The sequence below is a fragment of the Saccopteryx bilineata genome, chromosome 9 (genome assembly GCF_036850765.1).
Source record: "Saccopteryx bilineata isolate mSacBil1 chromosome 9, mSacBil1_pri_phased_curated, whole genome shotgun sequence".
In the NCBI taxonomy this organism is placed as follows: domain Eukaryota; kingdom Metazoa; phylum Chordata; class Mammalia; order Chiroptera; family Emballonuridae; genus Saccopteryx; species Saccopteryx bilineata.
In genome coordinates this window covers 43,265,802-43,289,421 of record NC_089498.1, presented here as the reverse complement: position 1 = coordinate 43,289,421, position 23,620 = coordinate 43,265,802, and the positions used below count along the sequence as shown (strand labels likewise).

The 23,620-nt window shown below is 40.5% G+C and overlaps 2 protein-coding genes across 10 annotated transcripts in view; one reads left to right on the top strand and one right to left on the bottom strand.

Annotated features, from left to right (window-relative positions):
• Positions 1-6,768, top strand: part of ZNF382 (zinc finger protein 382) — a 29,583-nt gene extending 22,815 nt beyond the window's left edge. For all 5 annotated transcript variants that reach the window (XM_066242199.1, XM_066242196.1, XM_066242197.1 and 2 more), the window contains exon 5: positions 4,925-6,768. In XM_066242199.1, coding sequence (XP_066098296.1) covers positions 4,925-6,345 — 1,421 coding nt within the window. In that variant the 3' untranslated portion in view covers positions 6,346-6,768. The remainder of the gene's footprint in view (positions 1-4,924) is intronic.
• On the bottom strand, positions 955-23,617 carry LOC136312605 (uncharacterized). Of its 5 annotated transcripts, XM_066242228.1 has the most exons (5): positions 23,372-23,617; positions 22,814-22,901; positions 19,987-20,072; positions 8,669-11,074; positions 955-1,946 (listed from the first exon to the last, which is right to left on the bottom strand). In XM_066242228.1, exons 2-4 carry the CDS (start codon positions 22,816-22,818, stop codon positions 10,563-10,565), a joined length of 603 nt encoding a protein of 200 aa, XP_066098325.1. In that variant the 5' UTR covers positions 22,819-22,901; positions 23,372-23,617; the 3' UTR covers positions 955-1,946; positions 8,669-10,562. The 5 variants fall into 5 exon arrangements, 2 of the variants coding, with proteins under 2 accessions (XP_066098325.1, XP_066098324.1); XR_010727020.1 differs by lacking the exons at positions 955-1,946; positions 22,814-22,901 and having other exon boundaries at positions 7,812-11,074; XM_066242227.1 differs by lacking the exons at positions 955-1,946; positions 22,814-22,901 and having other exon boundaries at positions 7,812-11,074; positions 23,454-23,617.
• Between the last annotated feature and the right edge of the window lie 3 nt (positions 23,618-23,620).

The window sequence follows — 23,620 nt, the reverse complement described above, 5'->3', positions numbered from 1 at the left end:
TCCATAGGCCTTGGACCAAAGTAATAATATCAGTATCACTATTTTTCCAATAAATTTCCATATGTCATATCATAATGCTCAGTTTCCTGATATCTGCCCACCTAGATTTGGGTGAAAAATACTCATTATCATTGTATGTCCCTGAGTGCCCATTCACATCTTGGCTGCTTTTCTTTCCTTTGTTTGCATTGCCTGGGAAAATAAATATTTGTTGGATAAATGGATTTTATTTCCATAGGTTCTCATTGGCATAAAAGCTCTTTCTTCATCCTCAGTGCTTGTCACTATGAAAGTCCTATAGGCTGTATTAATTTTATCCATTCTCAACTTGTGATTCCCTTGTTTTATGTGCTTTCAAGTAATTTTTAGCCCATTTCTTCTACCTGATCTCTAGTGTTAAATTGTAATCTGCCTACAGCAATGCAACAATTAGTTGTCTCATCCTTTTGGTTACTAATGTATATGAAGTAATAGTCATTATCTTTACCGTAACTTGATTTTTTCTATATCCTTTTCTTCCCATAATCAGCCCCTTGTAGTTGCAGGCTGATTTCATCACCTGTTAAACATTTTTAATAATCTCTCCACAACTTTTGTTATGTTATTTTACTCTGAAATAACTTTACAGATTTTCATTTGCCACTGACATCTTACAAAATGAAAAGCTATATTATTCTAGGTCTGCGCTGCTGTAATTACTATTTGGCTTTGCCATGATTTTTCCCCCAGTCCTTTCCATTTATATTGTCAGTGTGCTAAAATGATATCACATAAAAAATTTTAAATCCCCCCTTTTTTTAAGAGCTGACAAAATAATATCCCATCTGGTCATTTCAAATGTATTTCTCTGTGATTGAAAACTTTTGCTAACCTCTATTTATTCTAGTCTCCCAAATGTACTCCATGCAATTTATTTTATTCTTTACACTGAGCCTTTCATTATGTGACTCCCCATATGCTGCTGTCTATCCATATGCATACTTGCAAAGTTAGCCAACTACAGAATTAAAGGGTACAGTAGTACATATAAGACTACCCATTTTTTTTTTTGACAGAGACAGAGAGAGAGTCAGAGAGAGGGACAGATAGAGACAGACAGAAAGGGGGAGAGATGAGAAGCATCAATTCTTCATTGTTACTCCTTAGTTGTTCAGTGATTGTTTTCTCATGTGTGCCCTGGGCAGGGGGGGCTACAATAGAACGAGTGACTTCTTGCTCAAACCACTGACTTTGGGTTCAAGCCAGCAACCTTTGGGCTCAAGCCAGCAACCATGGGGTCATGTCTATGATACCACACTCAAGCCAGCAACCCCTCGCTCAAGCTGGTGAGCCTGTGCTCAAGCCGGATGAGCCTACACTCAAGCCGGTGACCTTGAGGATTTGAACCTGGGTCTCCACGTCCCACTCCACTGCTTTATCCGCTGTGCCACCACCTGGTCAGGCAAGACCACCCCTCATTTTTTACAGCAATTGTAAATTTTGGGGTCCTCAAGACTACTAATAGTATCAGTAGTTTGCTAGAAGGACTCAAAGAACTTACTGAAAACTGTAGCACCCACAGTTATAGTATGTTATGTGTAGGAACATGCTATGAAAATATGCAGAGTTAGAGTAAACAATTTGAGGCAGAGAGCGTCTTAGGGTGAAGGCACTGGTGGACGAGAGTCCAGGGCCTCGCTGACCCCATGCTGGAAACAGCAGAACAGCAGGATAAGATTCAGTAACAGAAATATTTAGACTCTCAGAAGAGAGATTAAAAGTCAGCCTGTTCCTTTTCCTTTACTTCACACTCCTGAAAACCTCTTCAGTTTTCTTGAGTTATTTGTACTTGCTAATAAATATCTGAGTAAGGCTGGAGACAGGCTTCAGTCCTTCAGTCTGCAGACTGGGGATGTTGCCTCATCTTGGCCCCTCGGAACATTGGGTCTCCGGACAGTACATTGTCGCTGCGAGAGTTATGAGGAAAAATACAGATTAAAATCAAGCCAAGTACATAGGGCAGAATCCAGGAAAGTACCAAACATGGAGCTTTGAGTAGTCCTCTCTCTGTGGAGTTACAGACAACATAACAGAATATTGCCAACCAGGGAGGCTTCACTCAAGTCTAGTATCCAGAGTTTATATTGGGGCTCCCTCACATAGGCTTAATTGATTGTTCATATGCCTAATCTAAGTTTCCAGCTCCTTAAGAGGTCAAGCTGGTATTGTGTGACCTAAATCCCTCACCCTAAATCACATTGTTGGTGTGGCGCAAAGACCCCACCCTAAGTCATACTTTCTGGCTGGCCACAGGCTCCCAAACAAGCAGATATACTCCTGTCAGTGATGACATTCCATGGGCTTAGAGATTACCTTCTAGAAGCCAAAGGCAAATGTCAGACCTCTCATTGAACAAGGTTTCTTTACCACACAGTGCTCCATATCCTTCAGTTAAAAGATTAGGTTTCATTTCCCATGTGAAATGTTTCTTGACTACTGCAAACCATGTCATTTCCTTTTTCTCTGCACTCACACTCCACTGATTGTAATGTGCAAAAGAGACATATCCTCTGATGTGACCTAATATTTTGGTACTGATTCAACAGTGTTCTATCTGAGCTTTCTTTCCCCATCTGATTAATAATGCCCTCAAAATAAGGTCCTCTCTTTTACTTTTCCTTCCTGTAGCTTATAACAAAGGCTAGATATTCAGTAGTTAAGGAAAACATCTTTCTCATCCATTCAGAACTCATTTAATGGTAAGTTCTTTTTAGATATTCATGCCAAGATCACATCCTTTTACCTCACAGAAGTGTTTTAATGTAGACTCAGAAGGTTTCAAAGAAAATAATAAAATATTGACTTTTAAGAACCTAAGTTACATTGGGAAGGTAATATTTTCAAAGTTAGCATTTTACATAGAATGTTCATGTTAAAATAGGAGACTGTTATAAGATTTCTTAAAATGGGTAGTCCAGACTATAATTATACAGTGGTACTGACACACGAGCACTTTAAATCACGAGCAATTTGAGAGACGAGCAGTCACTCGTGGGATTTTTTTGCTTTAAGTCATGAGTGGCTATTTGAATTATGAATGTTGGGCAAATGAGTTTGTAAAATTTGTGTTTATTGAGTTTGCTCACTTTTATTGTTAAAAATAGCACTGGGCAGCTATCTGTGAAATTGCTAATTACCTTCCTGCTTGGGAAGGGCCAGTGTTATGCTAATGTCTCCTTCCCCTCTGCCAGCATCTTCACCTGACCTTGAAGGTAAAGACACTTCATAAACCGATTTACTTCTTTACATTCTCTCTTATTATGTGTGTGTTGTGTGTATGTGTATATGTATATATATATACATATACACATATATATATTTGTTATTTATAAAGTACATTTTCTTATTTAAAGCATATAAAACAAAAATTTTGTGTGGTTTTGGGGGGATGGAATGCATTAATTGCATTTCCATGCATTTAAATGAGTAAATTCGATTTGACACACGAGCAGATTGATCACAAGCTTGGCCATGAAACAAATTAAACTCATGTGTCAAGGTACCACTATATTCTAATTTAAAACAAATTAGACATTGAAGGATAGAAAGAATATGTGAAGGCTTGGATAAATTGAGTAGTAGCATGTCCCTGAAGGTGTTTGAGGTTTTTAGGAAGGCAATGTAACTTCAATTACCAATACAGATGAGTTTTGCATGTTCTAGAACTACACAGATGGAAATGTACTATATTTACTCTTTTGTATAAAGCTTTTCTCTGAAAAAATTGTTTTGGCAATTTATCCCTATTGTTGTCAATAGGTTTTTTTTTTCTTTTTCTATTGCTGAGTATTATATTGTATAATTACATGACACAATATTACCTTTTTACCTTTTGATGGGTAATTGGGCTATTTCCAATTTAAGCCTATTGTAAGTAAGAGGCAAGTCATGGGTAAAATGAACACATCTTTAAAATTGCTCCTCCAGATATTGGTCATAGTAAGGTAACAGTATTAAGATATAGCCAAGAATTTATAAGAAATACAATAGGTAAGGTCAATCAGTGCTATACATTATACATTGAAGAGTCCAGTCTGTCATAGTCCCAGTAGGGAATAGCAGAGCTTAAGGTAGGAAGGAAAACCTGAACCCATACTTCTCTAATAATGAAAAAGTAATTCAGTAAATTGAAAGGAGAAAAAATTAGAATTGATGGTCAAGGGAATTTAGTTATTGACCATTCCTCTGGAAGAATAAATTACTGTAGCAGCAATCAGTGATTATGTTCATGTTGCAGGTTTGCTTTCTCCTCTGTGTATAATTCCTAGTGAAAATGTTAACTTAATTCTTCACTTTCAGGGAAAAATAAATCAATGTTATAAGGAGAGCTATGGCCTAGACTATAGATTAGTGATCCTTTCAAAACTAGGAAATAAGTGCCTGATAAATTTCATTTACCAGGGGTGGGATAAATGACAGTGAAGAAGAAACAAATAGGAATATTTTATAACACTTATTTAGGCATGAGGAAATAAATATATAGGCTTTCATGTCCACATGAACAGTTTTCCTTGCTTACTATTTAGTACTCTTGATAGATACTCCATTATCTCTGAACCTGTCCATTACAAGAATAATACCACTTTCACCATCCTTTGCTTACTTGTCCTTGTTTTATAAGACCTTAATGTACTATAGTTTATATTTACAACATGCCAAAGATATGAGTGTACTTTGCTTATGCCAATTTTTCCTCATTTTAACAGTGTAACACGATTTGTGTTTATGTTCTATGCATTTTCCCTCCTAAGATGTAATTTATTTTGGCTTTTCTATAGATCACAGTAATGAGACAGACAGTCCCACAATGGGTTGTTTGCATATGCATCTAATTCATAACATTTATATGAAGACTTACAGCATTTTTCATTATATTCCTTTCTAGAAGAAGATGGAAAAGCTGAAGATGCTTTGATGAAGTTTAAAGAATACCAAGATAGGCATTTTAGATCTGCTGTACTCATCAACCACAAAAGACTAATTAAGGAAAGAAGTAATATTTTGGGTAAAACACTTACTGTAGGCAAGAATTATATTATTTCAAAAACAACACTACATAAATATGAATCTGATGGAAAGGTTTTGAAAAATATTTCAGAATTAGTCATTAGAAATATAAGCCCTGTAAGAGAGAAGTTTGGTGAAAGTAATAGATGGAAGAAATCACTGCTCCATACTAAGCATGAAAAAATTCATACTGCAGTGAATCTCTATAAACAAACAGGAAGGAGTCTGAGTGATAATCAACAGCTTATTCAACATCAGAAGTGTCAAACTCCAGAGCAATCATTTGAACATAATGAGTGTGAAAATTCCTTCCTTATGAAAGGAATGTTATTTACGAATACTAGAACTCACAGAGGAGAAAGACTCTTTGACTACAATAATGATGGAATGGCTTTCATTGAAAAGTCAAATCCCAATGTCCATCCACAAAATCTTATGGAGAAGAAGCCCCATGCATATAGCAAATATGGGAAATTCCTCTGCCGGAAGTCCATTTTTATTATACATCAGAGATCTCAAACAGAAGAGAAACCCTTTCATTGTCCTTACTGTGGAAATAGCTTTAGAAGGAAGTCCTATCTCATTGAACATCAGCGAATTCACACAGGTGAGAAACCCTACGTTTGCAATCAATGTGGAAAAGCTTTCCGTCAAAAGACAGCCCTCACTCTTCATGAGAAAACACATATAGAGGGGAAGCCCTATATTTGTATAGATTGTGGAAAGTCCTTCCGACAGAAGGCAACTCTCACTAGACATCACAAAATACATACCGGGGAGAAAGCCTATGAATGTCCTCAATGTAGAAGTGCTTTTAGAAAAAAGTCATATCTTATTGATCATCAGAGAACTCACACAGGAGAGAAACCATATCAATGTAATGAATGCGGAAAGGCATTTATCCAGAAGACAACCCTCACTGTACACCAAAGAACTCACACAGGAGAGAAACCCTATATTTGTAATGAATGTGGAAAATCCTTCTGCCAAAAGACAACCCTCACTCTCCATCAAAGAATTCATACAGGGGAAAAACCCTATATTTGTAATGAATGTGGGAAGTCCTTCCGCCAGAAGGCAATTCTCACTGTTCATCAGAGAATACATACAGGAGAGAAATCTAATGGATGTCCTCAGTGTGGGAAAGCCTTTAGTAGGAAATCAAACCTTATTCGCCATCAGAAAACTCACACAGGAGAGAAACCATATGAATGTAAAGAATGTGGAAAATTCTTCAGTTGTAAATCAAATCTCATTGTCCATCAGAAAACTCACAAGGTAGAAATCATGGGAATATAGTAAAGGATGTGACATTTTTTTTTTGTAAAAACTCAAAGTCATAGTAAACCCAGTACGCCATGTTGCTTGCAAGTATAATAATATTTAACAGTTTAAGGTTCTATACCACATACTTACTTACTGTTTGCTAGCCTATGAAACACACAGACAATAATGACTAGACAAGTTAAATTACAAGATCCATTGAAAAAACAATGTCATTGAAATACACAAACCTAATTTTTTATGATTAGATTCATCAGACATAAACTTCCTCTGTCAAGTTGCTACAAACATTTTATCTTCCATTTCAATACCTACCATGTTGTGAACCAGTAATATATAGTTGGTATATGAACCACAAGCAAAGGACTTTTAAAAAGAAACAAGGTGTGAACTGTATTTCTTGTTGCAAATAATGGAATAAAAATTAGTTGTTACCTCCTCAGGCTTCTAACATTATAAATTAGTTTTTGCATATTAGAAACTTTTATATAAATTGGACTATATATCATGTATTTTCCATAGTTGGCTTTTTTCATCATTTTGTGTCTTAAACTCATCATTAGTGCATGTTGCAGAAATTCATGTATTTTCATTCTGGATAGAATTTAATTATATGAGTATATCAAAATTTATCCAATCTATTGTTGATGGGCTATTTCTTTGTTTACGGTGGGGCCATTATAAATAAGGCTTCTATGAATATTTTGTCTTTTGGTATACATAGATTTATTCCCCTCATGTATATACTTATGAGTGGAATTTCAGGGTCCTCAGGTATATCTTTGGTTGGCTGGCTTTGGTAGATCCTACCAAACAACTCAGAACTTTCACAGTATGAGATATTTTATTCTTAGGAGAAACAACTGAATGTTATCATTATGGTGATGGTTCAAACCAGAGAATTTATGGTAGAGGGAAACTCTGAATGTTGTGAAAACTGGGAATATAATACATATACAAAAGCTTTGGCCACAGTCCAAATCTTAGTATCAGACAAATGTAATGTGAGATTACCTTTAGCCACAATAATGCCTTTTGAAATCAGAGTTATACTAGAGAAAGGGAGGTACCTAGCATCTTCCTTGCTCAACGTTAGAGAATTCTAACTGGAGAAAAACCCTATGAACCAAATGAAAGGTGTAGGGGATAATTTTTGCCTTATGGCCTGTATCTTACTGGTTATATAAAAATGATGAATATGGCCCTGGCCAGTTGGCTCAGTGGTAGAGCGTCGGCCTGGCGTGCAGAAGTCCCGGGTTCGATTCCCGGCCAGGGCACACAGGAGAAGCGCCCATTTGCTTATCCACCCCTCCCCCTCTCCTTCCTCTCTGTCTCTCTCTCTTCCCCTCCCGCAGCCGAGGCTCCATTGGAGGAAAGATGGCCCGGGCGCTGGGGATGGCTCCTTGGCCTCTGCCCCAGCCGCTAGAGTGGCTCTGATCACGGCAGAGCGACGCCCCAGAGGGGCAGAGCATCGCCCCCTGGTGGGCAGAGCGTCGCCCCTTGGTGGGCATGCCGGGTGGTTCCCGGTCGAGCGCATGCGGGAGTCTGTCTGACTGTCTCTCCCGGTTTCTAGCTTCAGAAAAATACTAAAAAAAAAAAACAAACAAAAAAAACAAAAAAAACCCACCATGAATATGAAAAAGTTAGCCATAGCTTAAATCTTACACAACTGCAGGAAGTTCACGTTAGATGGGCACTCTTCAGATGAAATTCTTTTAAGAATAACTTTAACTATATCTGTTTATACACCACCAAACAATTCATGCTAAAGAAAGGAAAATTTGAAGGGGAACAGATGAGGATTTTAACTTTGGGAAATGCTACTTCCATGAAAGAATTCCAACCACACCGAGATTATAATGCTAGAATCTGTAGGCACCCTGCTAGAATCTGTAGGTCAATAGCCTCAGCTAAGGTCCCAGTGACTATCTTACTGAGCCAACTTGGGCCTCTAGTTGTCTTCAGATGCCTGGCATCCAATTGCAATCACAGGACAGACCCCAAGCAATAACTGCTCTGTTGAAGCCTTCTCCAATTCCCGACTAGAAAATGGTTACAGCTTTTGAATTAAATCTTATAGATTAAAAGAAAGGGGGAAATCTTGTTAGTATCTATTTATATTATAAAAATAAAGTTATGACTATTTGGATTCCACAGTCAATTAGCAACAGTGTGGTGACTACTAGGTGATTTTGGTGCATGAACAAAGTCAATGAAAGATTTGGCTATAGTTTTAGTTAACAATTACATACCTAAATAGCTAAATGAAGCATCCATATATGTTTCTTCTTTCTCATTTTCTGGAAGTAAATTAGACTTATGAACCTGGTTAGCTTACCTGTGCAACTGAATACTTCTCTAAACTTGGTGGCTCAGATGGCAAGATAGGAGGAGCTTAATTCAAGGTTGCAGTTCTAGATGTAAAAACCAAAAACAACAACAAAATCCCTTTTAAATGTAAGTAGAAAATGGAATAATGAATGGAATGAAGTTTTCTCATTTTAGAAATTTTACATCCAAATTTCTCTGAAATTGATCTGGAAGTTTCTAGCTGAACTGAGTTCTACAGAATCCTCTTGAAGTTCTTCCATTGAGGACTGAACATCAGTGTGAACACATTCTTCCCCAAGGCTACCACAGGCAGGTTTTGAAAACAAGGTCAAGAATGCATCAGCAGTTCTGGATTCCCCCTTTTTTCTTGAAATATTCACAAATCTCCCCAAGGACTGACCAAGAAAAGTACACATTTCAGCATGAGTCTGTGGCTGGATTTTGGTAAGTTTTGCTTCAAGTATTTCAAAATGAGCAGTGGGGATGTTGGTGTTCAGTGTGTTAATTCTGCTAAAAGATTTAATTTTTGAAAAAATTTTTGTTGGTCCAAAATCAGGGTTTTTCTGTCATTGGTGTTCCAAAATCTGTTGTTCTGTTTATAAATTCCACTGAATACAGGTGTTTTGTTGTGTTCTGACAGCCAAGGAACCTCAGTATATAACAAAACACTGAATGGCATTCAGATCTTCAAAAACAATGGCAAACTGGGATCAAATGTACTGTTTTTCACAATGGTCATGCTGACAGTAAGGCTAAAGTTTTCCAGTAGATTATGGTCAGGTCATAGAAGTCGATGCTTTTTAGTGAGACTGCTGATTGATGTACGTCTTGAATGCCAGTTTTCTTTAAGTTTTGCTGAAAGCCCAGATATAAAACATGTCATTGCTGGGAGGAAACAAGATGGCCACGGAGTAGGCAGATGTTCCAACTCCCACATCCCAGAACCAAAGTGGGTTACAACTTAATTTTAAGAACAGTCATCTTGAAAGACCAACTTTGGACTTAACTAAGAGGTTTCTATAGCCAAGGAACATCAAAGCCACAGTGAGACTGGTAGGAAAGGTAGAGACATGGAAAGGGCTTCCCCACTACTGGGAGCGAGTGGCGGCCTGGAGGGACTCTCGCAGTGGGGAGGGTTGCCGGGCGACTTTTGGGTCCTCAGCCCCAGAACTGGAGTCCCAGCCTATAGCCTTGGAGCCTGGAAGGGGTTTATGGACTATTTGGCTGAGAAAAGAGACTAGATACTGATTGAGAGGAGACAGAACTCTCGGACTCTGTTTTAAAGGGACCACACAGCCTCGCTCACAGCCACCTGCCCAGGGCTCCAGGAGCAGGGAGCACTGGATGACTGGAGTTGCCAGGGGAGAATATAGTCTCAGAGGCAAAGGGAAAGACACTTTGAGGAATGGCCATCCTAACACCTGGACTGAGACACTCCCCAAATTTAAAGTGAACATTTTTCCTGGGAGCAACAACACCAGCAAAGGGAAGAAATTACCCCGCCTACTGGAGGCTCTCCTGCCCCAGTCAGAATAAAGAGGCGCATAGAGGCAGGCAGTACCTTAGGGACACAGGTAGTGAGTGCTGAGGTCTGTGCTACACCCCCCACACTGTTGAGTGCTTGGGGGGGGCAGGGAGCACAGCTGCAGGGGTCAGGGTGGTCCAAGAAAGTGCACATGGGCCTGCCCGTGTAGGCGGAAGCTGCAGCAGCTGCTGTGGAGGTCGAAGCTTGGGCACAATCTCACCCATGGCTTGAGCCCAGTCATGGAAGCAGTGGAGACCCAGGCAACCACGAGGGCAGTCCGAGCTGGCACATGGGCCGCCAGTGGAGGTGGAAGCCAGGGTGGCCGCTGCACAGGTCTGGGCTCATGCAGAATTCCGCCTGTGGCACAAACCTGCCCCTAGCAGTGGTGGAGGCCGTCAATCTCGGAGGCAGTCCGAGCAGGCACGTACAAGCCTGAGGTCAAGGCAACTGCAGGGGCGGTCCAAGTAGGCATGCAAGGGCCCGCTTGAGGAGGTAGCAGTTGCAGTGGCCGCTGCAGAGATCTGAGCTCACACACAATCCCACCTGCGGTGCAAGCCTTCCCTTGCCGGCAGCTGAGGCCTGGGCGACCTCGGAGGCAGTATGAGCAGGCACGCGCTAGTCCTCCTGCGGAGGTAGAAGCTGTGGAGGCTGCAACTGTGGCCCGAGTGCACACGCTCAAGCCCAAGACCAAAGCGACCGCAGAGGCAGTCCACGCAGGCTTGCGCAGGCTGGCCACAGAGGCAGAAGCCACAGCAGCCGTGGAAGCAGGCTGGTGCCGGCAGCGCCAGAGCCCAAATGCCTGAAGCGGTGGCAGGAGCAGCAGCAGCAGCAGTGGGCTGGCGGACAGACCGCACCCACCGGACCCTTGTGGCCACACTCTTCTGAGTGCTGAAAAAGAAGAAAAAAAAAAAATACAATAGAATTCTGGATAGAATGACACCTGAGGCTCCTTAAGGGGCAAGCCACATCCAATACTATACCTAATCACTGAATTACAGTACTGAGCCCAACAAGTAGCCAGCAATAAGAAGCAGCAGAAAGTGGATCTCAGTTGAACTTTTAAAAGAATTTCCTCCAGCCCTGGCCAGTTGGCTCAGCGGTAGAGCGTCGGCCTAGCGTGCGGAGGACCCGGGCTCGATTCCTGGCCAGGGCACACAGGAGAAGCGCCCATTTGCTTCTCCACCCCTCCGCCGCGCTTTCCTCTCTGTCTCTCTCTTCCCCTCCCGCAGCCAAGGCTCCATTGGAGCAAAGATGGCCCGGGTGCTGGGGATGGCTCTGTGGCCTCTGCCTCAGGCGCTAGAGTGGCTCTGGTCGCAACATGGCGACGCCCAGGATGGGCAGAGCATCGCCCCCTGGTAGGCAGAGCGTCGCCCCTGGTGGGCGTGCCGGGTGGATCCCGGTCAGGCGCATGTGGGAGTCTGTCTGACTGTCTCTCCCTGTTTCCAGCTTCAGAAAAATGAAAAAAAAAAAAAAATGAAAAAAAAAAAAAAAAAAAAAAAGAATTTCCTCCAGGCCAACAGTAGAAAAAAAGCTAGCCTAGAAGTGCAGCTGATATTTACAATGGCACCTGGGTGGGCCCAGCAGATGCAACCACAAGATCTGGATCACCTGTAGCTCCAAAAAGGTTGATAAGAGCCCATCATAGGCAGTGACCCCCACTAATCTGTGCCAGGCTCCAACCAGGAAGGTCAAGGGCAGGCACATCCAGTGGCCAGATACGGAGAGCATCAGTTCAGGACTTAACAACCCTTGTAAGAGTGGTAGCTTAAGGAAAGGCTCCTCACACCTGACCCAGCTAAGACATAGAAAATGCCGACACAAATAGCAAAAAGAACAGTGATAGCAGATAAGTAGCCCACAGCAGATTACAAACAACAGCTGATGCTAACCCAAGAACACCTAGAAACCACACAATTGAAAATTGGAGGCACACAATACCAACCCTAGACTCAGCTAGCTACACAACACACCCAAAGGAGGAGTCTATCTATACACAGACAAAATGAGAAGAGAAATGCAATCCAAACAAATCAACAAGAGAAATTCCCAGAAAAAAAACTGAATGAGATAGGAATAAATTACCAGATGCAGAGTTTAAAATAATGATTGTTAGGATGCTCAAAGATCTTAGAGCAACAATGGATGGACATAATGAGCACCTTAATAAAGAGAGAACAAAAATCAAAAAGGACATTGAAGTCATAAAAAAAGAACCAGTCAGAAATGACAAATATAATATCAGAAATGAAGACTACACTAGAGGGAATTAAAAGGCTGGATGAAGCAGAGGATTGAATCAGCAATTCAGAAGAAAAGGTTAACAAAAGCACGGAAGTGGAACAGCAAAAAGAAAAAAAGGCTAAAAAAGCCTGAGGAAACTCTGAGAGCTCTGTGACAACATGAAGAGAAACAACATCCATATCATAGGGGTTCTTGAAGGAGAAGAGAAGAATAAGGGATAGAGAACCTGACTGAAGAAATCATATCTGTAAACTTCCCTAAATTGATGCAGAAAAATGTCACACAAGTTCAAGAAGCACAGAAAATCCCATTAAAGAGGAACCCAAGAGACCTACACCAAGACACATCATAATTAAAATACCAAAGCTAAGAGATAAAGAAAGAATACTAAAAGCTGCAAGAGAAAAGCAGTCAATCACCTACAAAAGAGCCCCCATAAGGATGACATCTGACTTCTCAATAGGAACACTTGAGGCCAGAAGGGAATGGCAAGACATACTCAAATAATGCAGAACAAGAGCCTACAACCAAGACTTCTTTATCAAGCAAGGCTATTGTTTAATATTGAAGGAGAAATAAAAATCTTCCCAGACAAAAAAAAAAAAAAGCTCAAGGAATTCATTACAACCAAACCAATGCTGCAAGAAATGTTAAGGGGCCTGTTGTAAACAGAACAAGGGGGGGGGGGTAATCTAGTAAAAGAGGAATGTAGATTTAAAGAATAAAATGGCAATAATTACATATCAATAATAACCTTAAATGTAAATGGATTAAATGCTCCAATCAAAAGACATAGGGTAGCTAGCTGCCTGGATAAGAAAACAGGACCTGTACATATGCTGTCTACAGGAGATGCACCTCAAAACAAAAGATACACATAGACTGAAAGTAAAAAGATGGAAAAAATATTTCATGCAAATGGAAATGAAAAAAAAAGCTAGGGTAGCAATACCTATATCTGACAAAATAGACTTTAAAACAAAGACTATAGTAAGGGATAAAGAAGGTCACTACATAATGATAAAGGGAGCAATCCAACAGGAAGAGATAACCATTATAAATATCTATGCACCTAATATAGGAGCACCTAAATATATAAAGCAGATTTTGATGGACATAAAGGGAGAGATCAACAGCAATACTATAATAGTAGGGGATTTCAATACCCCACTAACATCAATGGATAGATCTTCAAGAAAGAAAATTAACAAAGAAACAGCAGAATTAAGAGACACACTAGATCAACTTGATTTAATAGATATCTTCAGAACCTTCCACCCTAAAGCAGTGGAATATACATTCTTTTCAAGTGCTTATGGTACAGTCTCTAGGATAGACCACATATTAGGGCATAAAACAAGTCTCAACAAATTTAAGAACATTGAAACCATATCAAGCATCTTCTCTGACCACAATGGCATGAAACTAGAAACCAATTAAAATAGGAAAACTGAAAAACAAACACCTGGAAACTAAATAGCATGTTATTAAACAATGAATAGGTCAACAATGAGATCAAGGAAGAAATAAAAAATTTCCTTGAAACAAGTGAAAATGAGCATACAACATCTCAAAGTCTGTGGGACACAGCAAAAGCAGTCCTAAGAGGGAAGTTCATACCATTATAGGCATACCTTAAGAAGGTAGAAAAAGCTCAAATAAACAATCCTGCAACTAAAAGAACTAGAAGAAGAACAGCAAGTAAATCCTAGAGGAAGTAGAAAAATGGAAATAATAAAAATCAGAGCAGAAATAAATGATATAGGGACTAAAAAAACAATACAGAGGATCATGAAACCAAGAGCTGGTTCTTTGAAAAAGTAAACAAGATCAATGAACCCTTACCCAGACTCATCAAGAAAAAAAGAGAAAGGACTCAAATAAAATTAGAAATGAGGGTGGAGAAGTAACAACGGACACAGCAGAAATACAAAGATTTGTAAGAAAATACTATGAAGGGCCCTGGACGGTTGGCTCAGTGGTAGAGTGTCAGCCTGGCGTGCAGGAGTCCCAGGTTCAATTCCAGCCAGGGCACACAGGGGAAGCACCCATCAGCTTCTCCACCCCCCTCCCTCTCCTTCCTCTCTGTCTCTCTCTTCTCCTCCCGCAGCTAAGACTCCATTGGAGCAAAGTCGGCCCAGGCACTGAGGATGGCTCTATGGCCTCTGCCTCAGGTGCTAGAATGGCTCTGGTTGCAACAGAGCAATGCCCCAGATGGGCAGAGCATCGCCCCCTGGTGGGCATGCCAGGTGGAACCCGGTTGGGCGTATGCGGGAGTCTGTCTGACTGCCTCCCTGTTTCCAACTTCAGAAAAATAAAAAAATAAAATAAAATAAATTTTTTTAAAAAGAAAATACTATGAAGAACTGTATGCCAAAATATTTGACAACCTAGGTGAAATGGACAAATTCCTTGAAAAATGTAATCTTTCTAAAATCAATCTGGAAGAATCAGAAAACCTAAATAGACTGATTACCACAAATGAGATTGAAACAGTTATCAAAAAACTTCCAACAAACAAAAGCCCTGGGCCAGATGGCTTCACAGGTGAATTCTACCAAACATTCAAAGAACTAACTCCTATCTTTCTCAAGCTATTTCAAAAAATTCAAGAGGAGGGAAAACTTCCAAGCTCCTTTTATGAGGTGTGCAAAATTCTGATTCCAGGCACATATGAAAAAGCAATCAATGAACAACTAAGGTGCTGCAATGAAGAATTGATGCTTCTCATCTCTCTCCCTTCCTGTCTGTCTGTCTGTGTCCCTTTCTCTGACTTTCTCTGTCTCTGTCACACACACACACACACACACACACACACACACACACACACACACACACAAACCCTAGCTTGGTACTGGCATCAGAACAGGCATACAGATGAATGGAAAAGAACAGAGAACCCAGAAATAAACCCATATCTATATGGATAATTGATATTTGACAAAGGAGGTAAGGGCATACAATGTAGTAAAGATAGTCTTTTTAACAAATGATGTTGGGAAAACTGGACAGGTACTTGCAAAAAAAATGAAACTAGACCACCAACTTACACCATTCACAAAAATAAACTCAAAATCGATAAAAGATTTAAATGTAAGTCATGAAACCATAATCATCTTAGAAGGTAACATAGGCAGTAAGCTCTCCGATATCTCTTGCAGTAATATATTTGCTGCTTTATCTCCACAGGCAAGTGAAATAAGGGACAGGATGAATAAATGGGACTATATCAAACCAAAAAGCTTTTGCACAGCTAAAGACAATATAAACAAAATAAAAAGACAAACCACACAATGGGAGAACGTATTCGACAATACGTCTGCTAAGGGGTTAATGACAAAAATTTATAAAGAACTTTTAAAACTCAACACCTGGAAGGTAAACAAGCCAATCAAAAAATAGGCAAAAGAAATGTATAGACACTTCTCCAAAGAGGACATACAGATGGCAATAAGCATATGAAAAAATGTTCAATGAAACTAATCACTAGAGAAATGCAAATTAAAACCACAATGAAGACAATTGGACTTTGGGTGATGGGAATGCAGCATAATCAAATGTCAAAATAACCTAGAGATGTTTTTCTGAACATATGTAGCCTGATTTATCAATGTCACTCCATTAAAATTAATAAAGAAAAATAAATACGACAATGAGATATCACCTCACACCTGTCAGAATGGCGCTCATTAACAAAACAATACAGAATAAGTGCTGGCGAGGATGTGGAGAAAAGGGAACCCTCCTGCACTGCTGGTGGGAATGCAGACTGGTGCAGCCACTATGGAAAACAGTATAGAGATTCTTCAAAAAATTAAAAATGCAACTGCCTTTTGACCCAGCTATCTCACTTTTAGGAATATATCCTAAGAATACCAAATCACTGATTCAAAAGAAGACATGCACCGCCATGTTTACTGCAGCATTGCTTATAATAGCCAAGATCTGGAAACAGCCCAAGTGTCTGTCAGGGGACGAGTGGATTAAAAAGTAGTGGTACATAAACACAATGGAATACTAGATGGCCATGAAAAAGAAGGAAATCTTACCTTTCACAACAACATGGATGGACCTGGAGACTATTATGCTACGTGAAATAAGCCAGGTAGAAAAAAATATATTTTATGACCTCACTCATTTGAGGAATCTAATGAATGTGAACTGAGGAACAGAATAGAGGCAGAGGCAGGATCAAAGGGACCAGAGGGAAAGCAGTCAGAGGGAAAAGGGATGAGAGGATGGGATCAGAGAAGGGAAAGAAATTAGTGATATTTGAATACATAACACAGCATTATAGAGAGCAGGACAGCAAATCCTAGAGGGAAGGAGGGAAGGCGTTAGGGGGAGAGGGCAAGAGGGGTGTCAAGGGGAACACGGGTGTGGAGGGAGATATATTCAGCAGGACACTTGAATCTCTGTAAACACAATAAATTAAAATCAATAAAAATAAATTAGATATATACAATTTAAAATCTGCAATACAGTGAGACCGAGAAAAGTGAACTGTGATATGGCGAGGGATGACTGTATTTTCTCCTAATTTGGCCTAACTCATGGTGGTGCAGTAGAGTGTCAACCTGGGACACTGAGGTCCCAGATTCAAAACCCCAAGGTCATCGGCTTGAATGCAGGCTCACCAGCTGGAGCACAGGGTTGCTGGCTTAAGTGTGGGATCATCCACAAGATCCCATGGTCACTGGCTTGAGCCCAAGGTCACTGGCTTGAGCAAGGGGTCAGTGGCTGAGCTGGAGTCCTCAGTAAAGACATGTATGAGAAGCAATCAATGAACAACTAAAGTGATGCCACTATGGGTTGATGCTTCTCATCTTTCTCCCTGTCTCTCTCTCTCTCAAAAAAAAATATTTTCTCTCAATTTGTAAGTTGTCTTCCAACTTTATATTTTTAATGTAGTCAAATCTTTGACTATTTTAGTTTTATATTTTCTTTTCTTTCATCTGTTCTCTGAGTCATAGAAAGTTCTTTCTTATACTGAGGTTAAACAGGAATTCACCCATGATTTCCTCTAGGACTTATTTGGTATCATTTTTTATGTTTATATCCCTGATCTATTTGGAGTTTATTCTTGTGGTATAAAAATTTTTTTTTCCAAATGCAAAACCACTTTCCCCGTATGGTTATGTTTTAACTTTTTTATTTTGAGATCATTATAGATTTTTATACCATTTAAAGAAATAATATAGATTCCCATATCACCTTCATCCAGTTCCCTTCAATAACCTCTTGTAAAGCTGTATTACAATGTCATGACCTAAGACATTGATATTGATACACTCCACAGACCTTATTCACATTTTGCCAGTTTTACATGCACCTGTTTGTATGTCTGTATATATTTAGTTCTGTGCAATTGTATCACATGTGTAGAGTCATGTGATCATCTCCATCATGATTCACATGATTTACAAGGATCCCTTGTGCTACCTTTTTATAGCCATACCACCTCCTCTCCCCTAGCCCCTGGCAGCCTCTAATTCATTCTCTATCTCTATATTTTTGTCATTTTAAGAACATTATATAAATGGAATCATGCAGTTTGTAACTATGAGATTTGCTTTCTCAGTCAGCATAATTCCCTTGAGATCCATGTAAGTTGTTGTGTCTCAGTGGTTCATTCCTTTTTATTGCTAAGAGCTTTTCCATGGTATAGATATACCCTACCTTGTTTAACCATTTACCTGTTCAAGGACATTTGGGTTATTTCCAGCTGTTGGGACTATTACAAATAAAGCTACTATGAACATTATCTATAGGCATTTGTGCAAATATAAGTTTGCAATTCTGTGGGATAAATGGCTAAGACTGCAGTTACTGGGTTGTATGGGAAGCTATGCACTTACTTTTTATTGTGAAATGTCACTTATTTCAATTTTGTTCATTCTAGCTCGTGGCTAAAGAAATTATTCCACTGTCCATAAGAATTAATGTTTGCCTGACCACGCAGTGGTGCAGTGGATAGAGGATCGAACTGGGATGCAGAAGACCCAGGTTTGAGTTCTTGAGGTCGCCAGCTTGAGCGCGAGCTCATCTGGTTTGAGCAAAGCTCACCAGCTTGTACCCAAGGTCGTTGGCTCAAGCAAGGGGTTACTCGGTCTGCTGAAGGCCCATGGTCAAGGCACATGTGAGAAAGCAATCAATGAACAACTAAGGTGTCGCAAGGAAAAACTGATAATTGATGCTTCTCATCTCTCTCCGTTCCTGTCTGTCTGTCCCTATCTATCCCTCTCTCTGACTCTCTCTGTCTCTGTAAAAAAAAAAAAAAAAATGTTTGCAGCATCATTGGTCATGAGTGGAATGCAAATTGAATCTAAATGTACCACTACATGCCCACTAGAATGGTTTAAATTCAAAAGACTAACAATAATAATCTCAATGATGTAGAACAACTGGAATTCTCATACATTGTAGGTGGGAGTATAAGTTGCAAAAATCACTTTCAAATACTATTTTGCAATATCTGTTAAAGCTAAATATATGTGTACTTTCTAACCCAGCAATTCAATTTCATATATTCACCAAAATACTGGTACAAAAATGTTCATAGCAGCTTTCCTCACAATGGTCAAAAACTGGAAACAACCAAAATAAACCATCGACAGGAAAATGGATAAAGTCTGGTATATTCAAAGTAAAATATATGTTAAATTGCAATTACTGCTAAGTACAACAATATGGATGACTCATAGGTACAATGTTGAATAAAAGAGGACACACACCAAAGTACATATCACTGGGATTCCATTTATAAAAAGTTCAAAACCAGACAAAACTAATCTATTGTGATAGAGGTCAAAATAATAGTTAACTCTGAGGTATAATGAAATGGAATAGACATGAGGGAGACTTTGGTATGTTGAAAAGTTTTTATCAAATGATTGTAGCATGGGTTTATAAAACAAATCATCGAGCAGTGATTTTAAGATCTGTGCTATATATTGTACAACAGTCTTATTAAAAATGAAGGCAAAGGAATTACACATGGTCAACTCTTGCCAGATGACTCAGTTGGCTGGAGCATCATCCCCATGCACAAAGGTTGCAGGTTTGATCCTCAGTTAGGGCACATACAGGAACAGATGGATGCTTCTCTTTCTCTCCCTTCCTCTCTCTCTAAGATCAATCAATAAAAATTTTTAAAAAATATTTAAAAACAAAAAATCTGCGCCCCCCCAAAAAGACATTACACACTCACAGAATGGCAGATCTATGTTTTGAATTCACATTTTTTGAACTATAATACCACTTCTCTTTCTATCCTGGTTTTTGCCACAGAAGCCCATATTTTATTATATTTAGTGAAACCTGAACATGAGCAATTCATTTAAATTAACACACCTCCACTATACTGATAGATTCAAAAGATTGGTGATACCCAATATTGTAGAATAGACACTCTTGTAGTATCTTGCATGTTGGTGAGAACTTCTTTAAAGATTTTATTTATTAATTTTAGAGAGAGTATAGAGATAGAGAGAGAAAGAGAAAGAGAGAGAGAGAGAGAGAAGGGGGAGGAGTAACTCATAGTTGCTTCCTGTATGTACCTTGGACGCGGCAAGCCCAGGATTTTGAACCAGCAACCTCAGCATTCCAGGTTGATGCTTTATCCACTGCGTCACCACAGGTCAGGCTGTTGGTAAGAATTTAAGCAGAACAATTGATAAAGATGTATAAGCAGGTTTAAACTATGAAAGCCTCATTCTCACCATATTGTTGAGACTCTGTCCAAAAGATATAATTATACATGTGCACAAAAAGGAGTATGCAGCAAAACACTGTATAATAAGAGGGAAATGCTGGAAAAAACTTAAATACCTTACAATAAGGAAATGTTTAAATAAATGATAGCACATCAAGGAAAAAATATAGTCAAAAAATTATGATACGGTTTCTAATTTGGTGACATGAAGAGTTGTTTGATGTATTTTGTTAGATGAAGAGGTGGATTATGAAACAGTATTGTGGTATGATTCTGTTTTGAATGAGAAAATCCTATATGCCTATGTAACCATGTGTCAGTTCACAGAGAAACAGGTGAAAAGATTTGGGAAAAAAATGTACAAAGAAGCTGTTTCTAGGTGATCTTTAAGCTTTTCTGTATTCTCTAAATTTCTGAATTAAGGATTTTACGAATTTAACAGAAAAAAATAACAACTAATCTCTCCTTCTTTGAGGGCAGAAGAAATAATAGGAGATGTGTGTATGCCACATGGAGTGTGCTATGGTGGCAGTTTGAATTCTAGCCAAAGTGACCTGAACTTTCTTCCTAGATGTGAAGCCTTTCAGATGAGTGACTCAAATACTACCGTAAAAGATCCTAAATTTTGAATCCTAAGATTTTATACACAATGGATCTCTTGTACTGGTTAGCCCTTACTTACCTAGGCTCAGACTTCTTGTTACCAACCTATACACCAACCATTGTTCCAACAAGGAAATATCTGCTTTGGAAATTAATTAATTAATAAACCCTGCACATAGCAAGAGAAATGGTACTTAGGCCTGATGCGGCTATGCAGAAATTCAGACCATTCCCTTGATCCTCAGGTAGAAAAGGAAGTTGAAAAAGTAATGTGAGGCCCTGGCCGGTTGGCTCAGTGGTAGAGCGTCGGCCTGGCGTGCAGAAGTCCCGGGTTCGATTCCCAGCCAGGGCACACAGGAGAAGCGCCCATCTGCTTCTCCACCCCTCCCCCTCTCCTTCCTCTCTGTCTCTCTCTTCCCCTCCCGGGGGCTCCATTGGAGCAAAGATGGCCGGGGCGCTGGGGATGGCTCCTTGGCCTCTGCCCCAGGCGCTATTGTGGCTCTGGTCGGCAACAGAGCGACCCCCCGGAGGGGCAGAGCATCGCCCCCTGGTGGGCAGAGCGTCCCCCCTGGTGGGCGTGCCGGGTGGATCCCGGTCGGGCGCATGCCGGAGTCTGTCTGACTGTCTCTCCCCGTTTCCAGTTTCGGAAAAATACAAAAAAAAAGTAATGTGAAGGATCGGGATGCCCATTTCCACCTCTAGGAATCTTAAACCAACCTTTCAGAAAGTTAACTAAGAACCTTAAATAAAGAGGTACAATCCCTAATGAGTCACAGTGAAGAAAGTAAAATGGCTCCAGAATGCAAATTTTGAATTGGGAATGGGAAAAGAGCTATTGTAATCAGGGAGACACAATTGATTAAATAAATGCATTTAGGTCCTATATCACAGTGGTCCTCAAACTTTTTTGGGCCACGGACCGGTTTAATGTCAGAAAATATTTTCACAGACCAGCCTTTAGGGTGGGACAGATAAATGTATCACGTGACCGAGACAAGCGTCAAGAGTGAGTCTTAGACGGATGTAACAGAGGGAATCTGGTCATTTTTTAAAAATAAAACATCAGCCCTGGCCGGTTGGCTCAGCAGTAGAGCGTCGGCCTAGCGTGTGGAGGACCCGGGTTCGATTCCCGGCCAGGGCACATAGGAGAAGCGCCCATTTGCTTCTCCACCCCTCCGCTGTGCCTTCCTCTCTGTCTCTCTCTTCCCCTCCCGCAGCCAAGGCTCCATTGGAGCAAAGATGGCCCGGGCGCTGGGGATGGCTCTGTGGCCTCTGCCTCAGGCGCTAGAGTGGCTCTGGTCGCAACATGGCGACACCCAGGAGGGTCGCAACATGGCGACGCCCAGGATGGGCAGAGCATCGCCCCCTGGTGGACAGAGCGTCGCCCCTGGTGGGCGTGCCGGGTGGATCCCGGTCGGGCGCATGCGGGAGTCTGTCTCTCCCTGTTTCTAGCTTCAGAAAAATGCAAAAAAATAAAAAATAAAAAATAAAATAAAACATCAGACTTAAAAATAAATAAAACGGAAATAATGTAAGTTATTTATTCTTTCTCTGCGGACCGGTACCAAATGGCCCACGGACCGGTACTGGTCTGCGGCCCAGGGGTTGGGGACCACTGCATATCACACCTTTGAACAAATACCTCTGACTGGGATGAGGTAACTCAACAGAAGTCAATGCCACACTCCGGAGTCTACAGACCCCTAAAATGACTGGAACCCATGTCCCTATACGGTCCTGGAAGGGAATGTAAAGTTTGGTAAAGACACTGGAGGTGGACAACATGGAGAAAGTTGCTCAGGAAAGTTTTTGGTTAAATAAATTACAAAATATCCATGGAATAGAATACTAAGACAAATGCAGAATTGTAGAAAATAATGAAAGATATAAAATATTTATAAGATACAATATCAGTAGAGAACTCACTTTACAAAACAGGATGATCAATATGATTATATAAATAAAACGTGATAGAAAAAAGACTCTAGAGTTAAACACCTATTTCAGTTACTGATTGTTGTGTAACCACCCCAAAAGTTTGCGGCTTAAAACAAAAAGCATTTAATTACCTCATTATTCTGAGAGAAGCAGAAGAAAAGGAAGCAGCAGGAACCCCGGAATAGAAATCTTAACAAAGGAGAGAACCTAAAACTGGCCCTAAAATTGGCCCGTGGGCCAGGGACACTCACTCCATTGACACTGTGTTAAGTAGGATGCTGGGAACTGGAGGTTGGGGGTGCCATGACTAAGGCAGCTCAGGCCTGGTTTCAGTACAGGTTAACTCTGGTTAACACAGGCATCCTTATTTTCAGGGACAGACATACTCTCAGGGAGATCTGCAACAGAAACTCTCAGTCCCAACTGTTAAGACCAGAAGTGCAGATATGAAGCTCCACTCCAGTGACACAACCAAACTACTAACCGATCACAGAGTTAAAAGCCTTTCTCGTCGCACTGTCTTATGATGGGTGGTCTCAAATCCCACCCGGTCCCATACACTACATGACAGCTAACCACGGTCATTCAAAAAGTTCGGCATCCGGGGCACAGACACACAAGCACAATCACACACTCTTACCGGCCTCATCACCACACACACCCCACTTGTCATAGTCACAAATGCTTACACTCATTTCAACCCGCGCACACAGGCCTGCGCTCCGGAGTCCTCATCCCTGACTGCGCCCTAGGTGCCGCGGGCTACCTCACCAGGAGCGCCTGCCGGGCCCGGACTGCTCGGTTACCACTAGAAATGCGAGGGTTTGACGACTTTTGCAGGGGAACCAGAAATGAACCAAGATCAAAGCTCTTATCCAGAGCATCCCGGGGACAGTGGGAAATGTAGTTCAAAGCCGAAAGGCCGGATGTACAGCCTC

What these genes read in the sequence shown, in the direction of transcription:
- LOC136312605 (XM_066242227.1), bottom strand. Translation starts at nt 23,566, where the DNA reads ATGCTCTGGATAAGAGCTTTGATCTTGGTTCATTTCTGGTTCCCCTGC. An exon ending in GGGCCCGGCAGGCGCTCCTG is followed by an intron (nt 20,073 to 23,453) that starts GTGAGGTAGCCC and finishes TCTTACCAACAG; the next exon opens with CCTGACCTGTGGTGACGCAG. An exon ending in CTGGGCTTGCCGCGTCCAAG is followed by an intron (nt 11,075 to 19,986) that starts GTACATACAGGA and finishes CTTCTTTTTCAG; the next exon opens with CACTCAGAAGAGTGTGGCCA.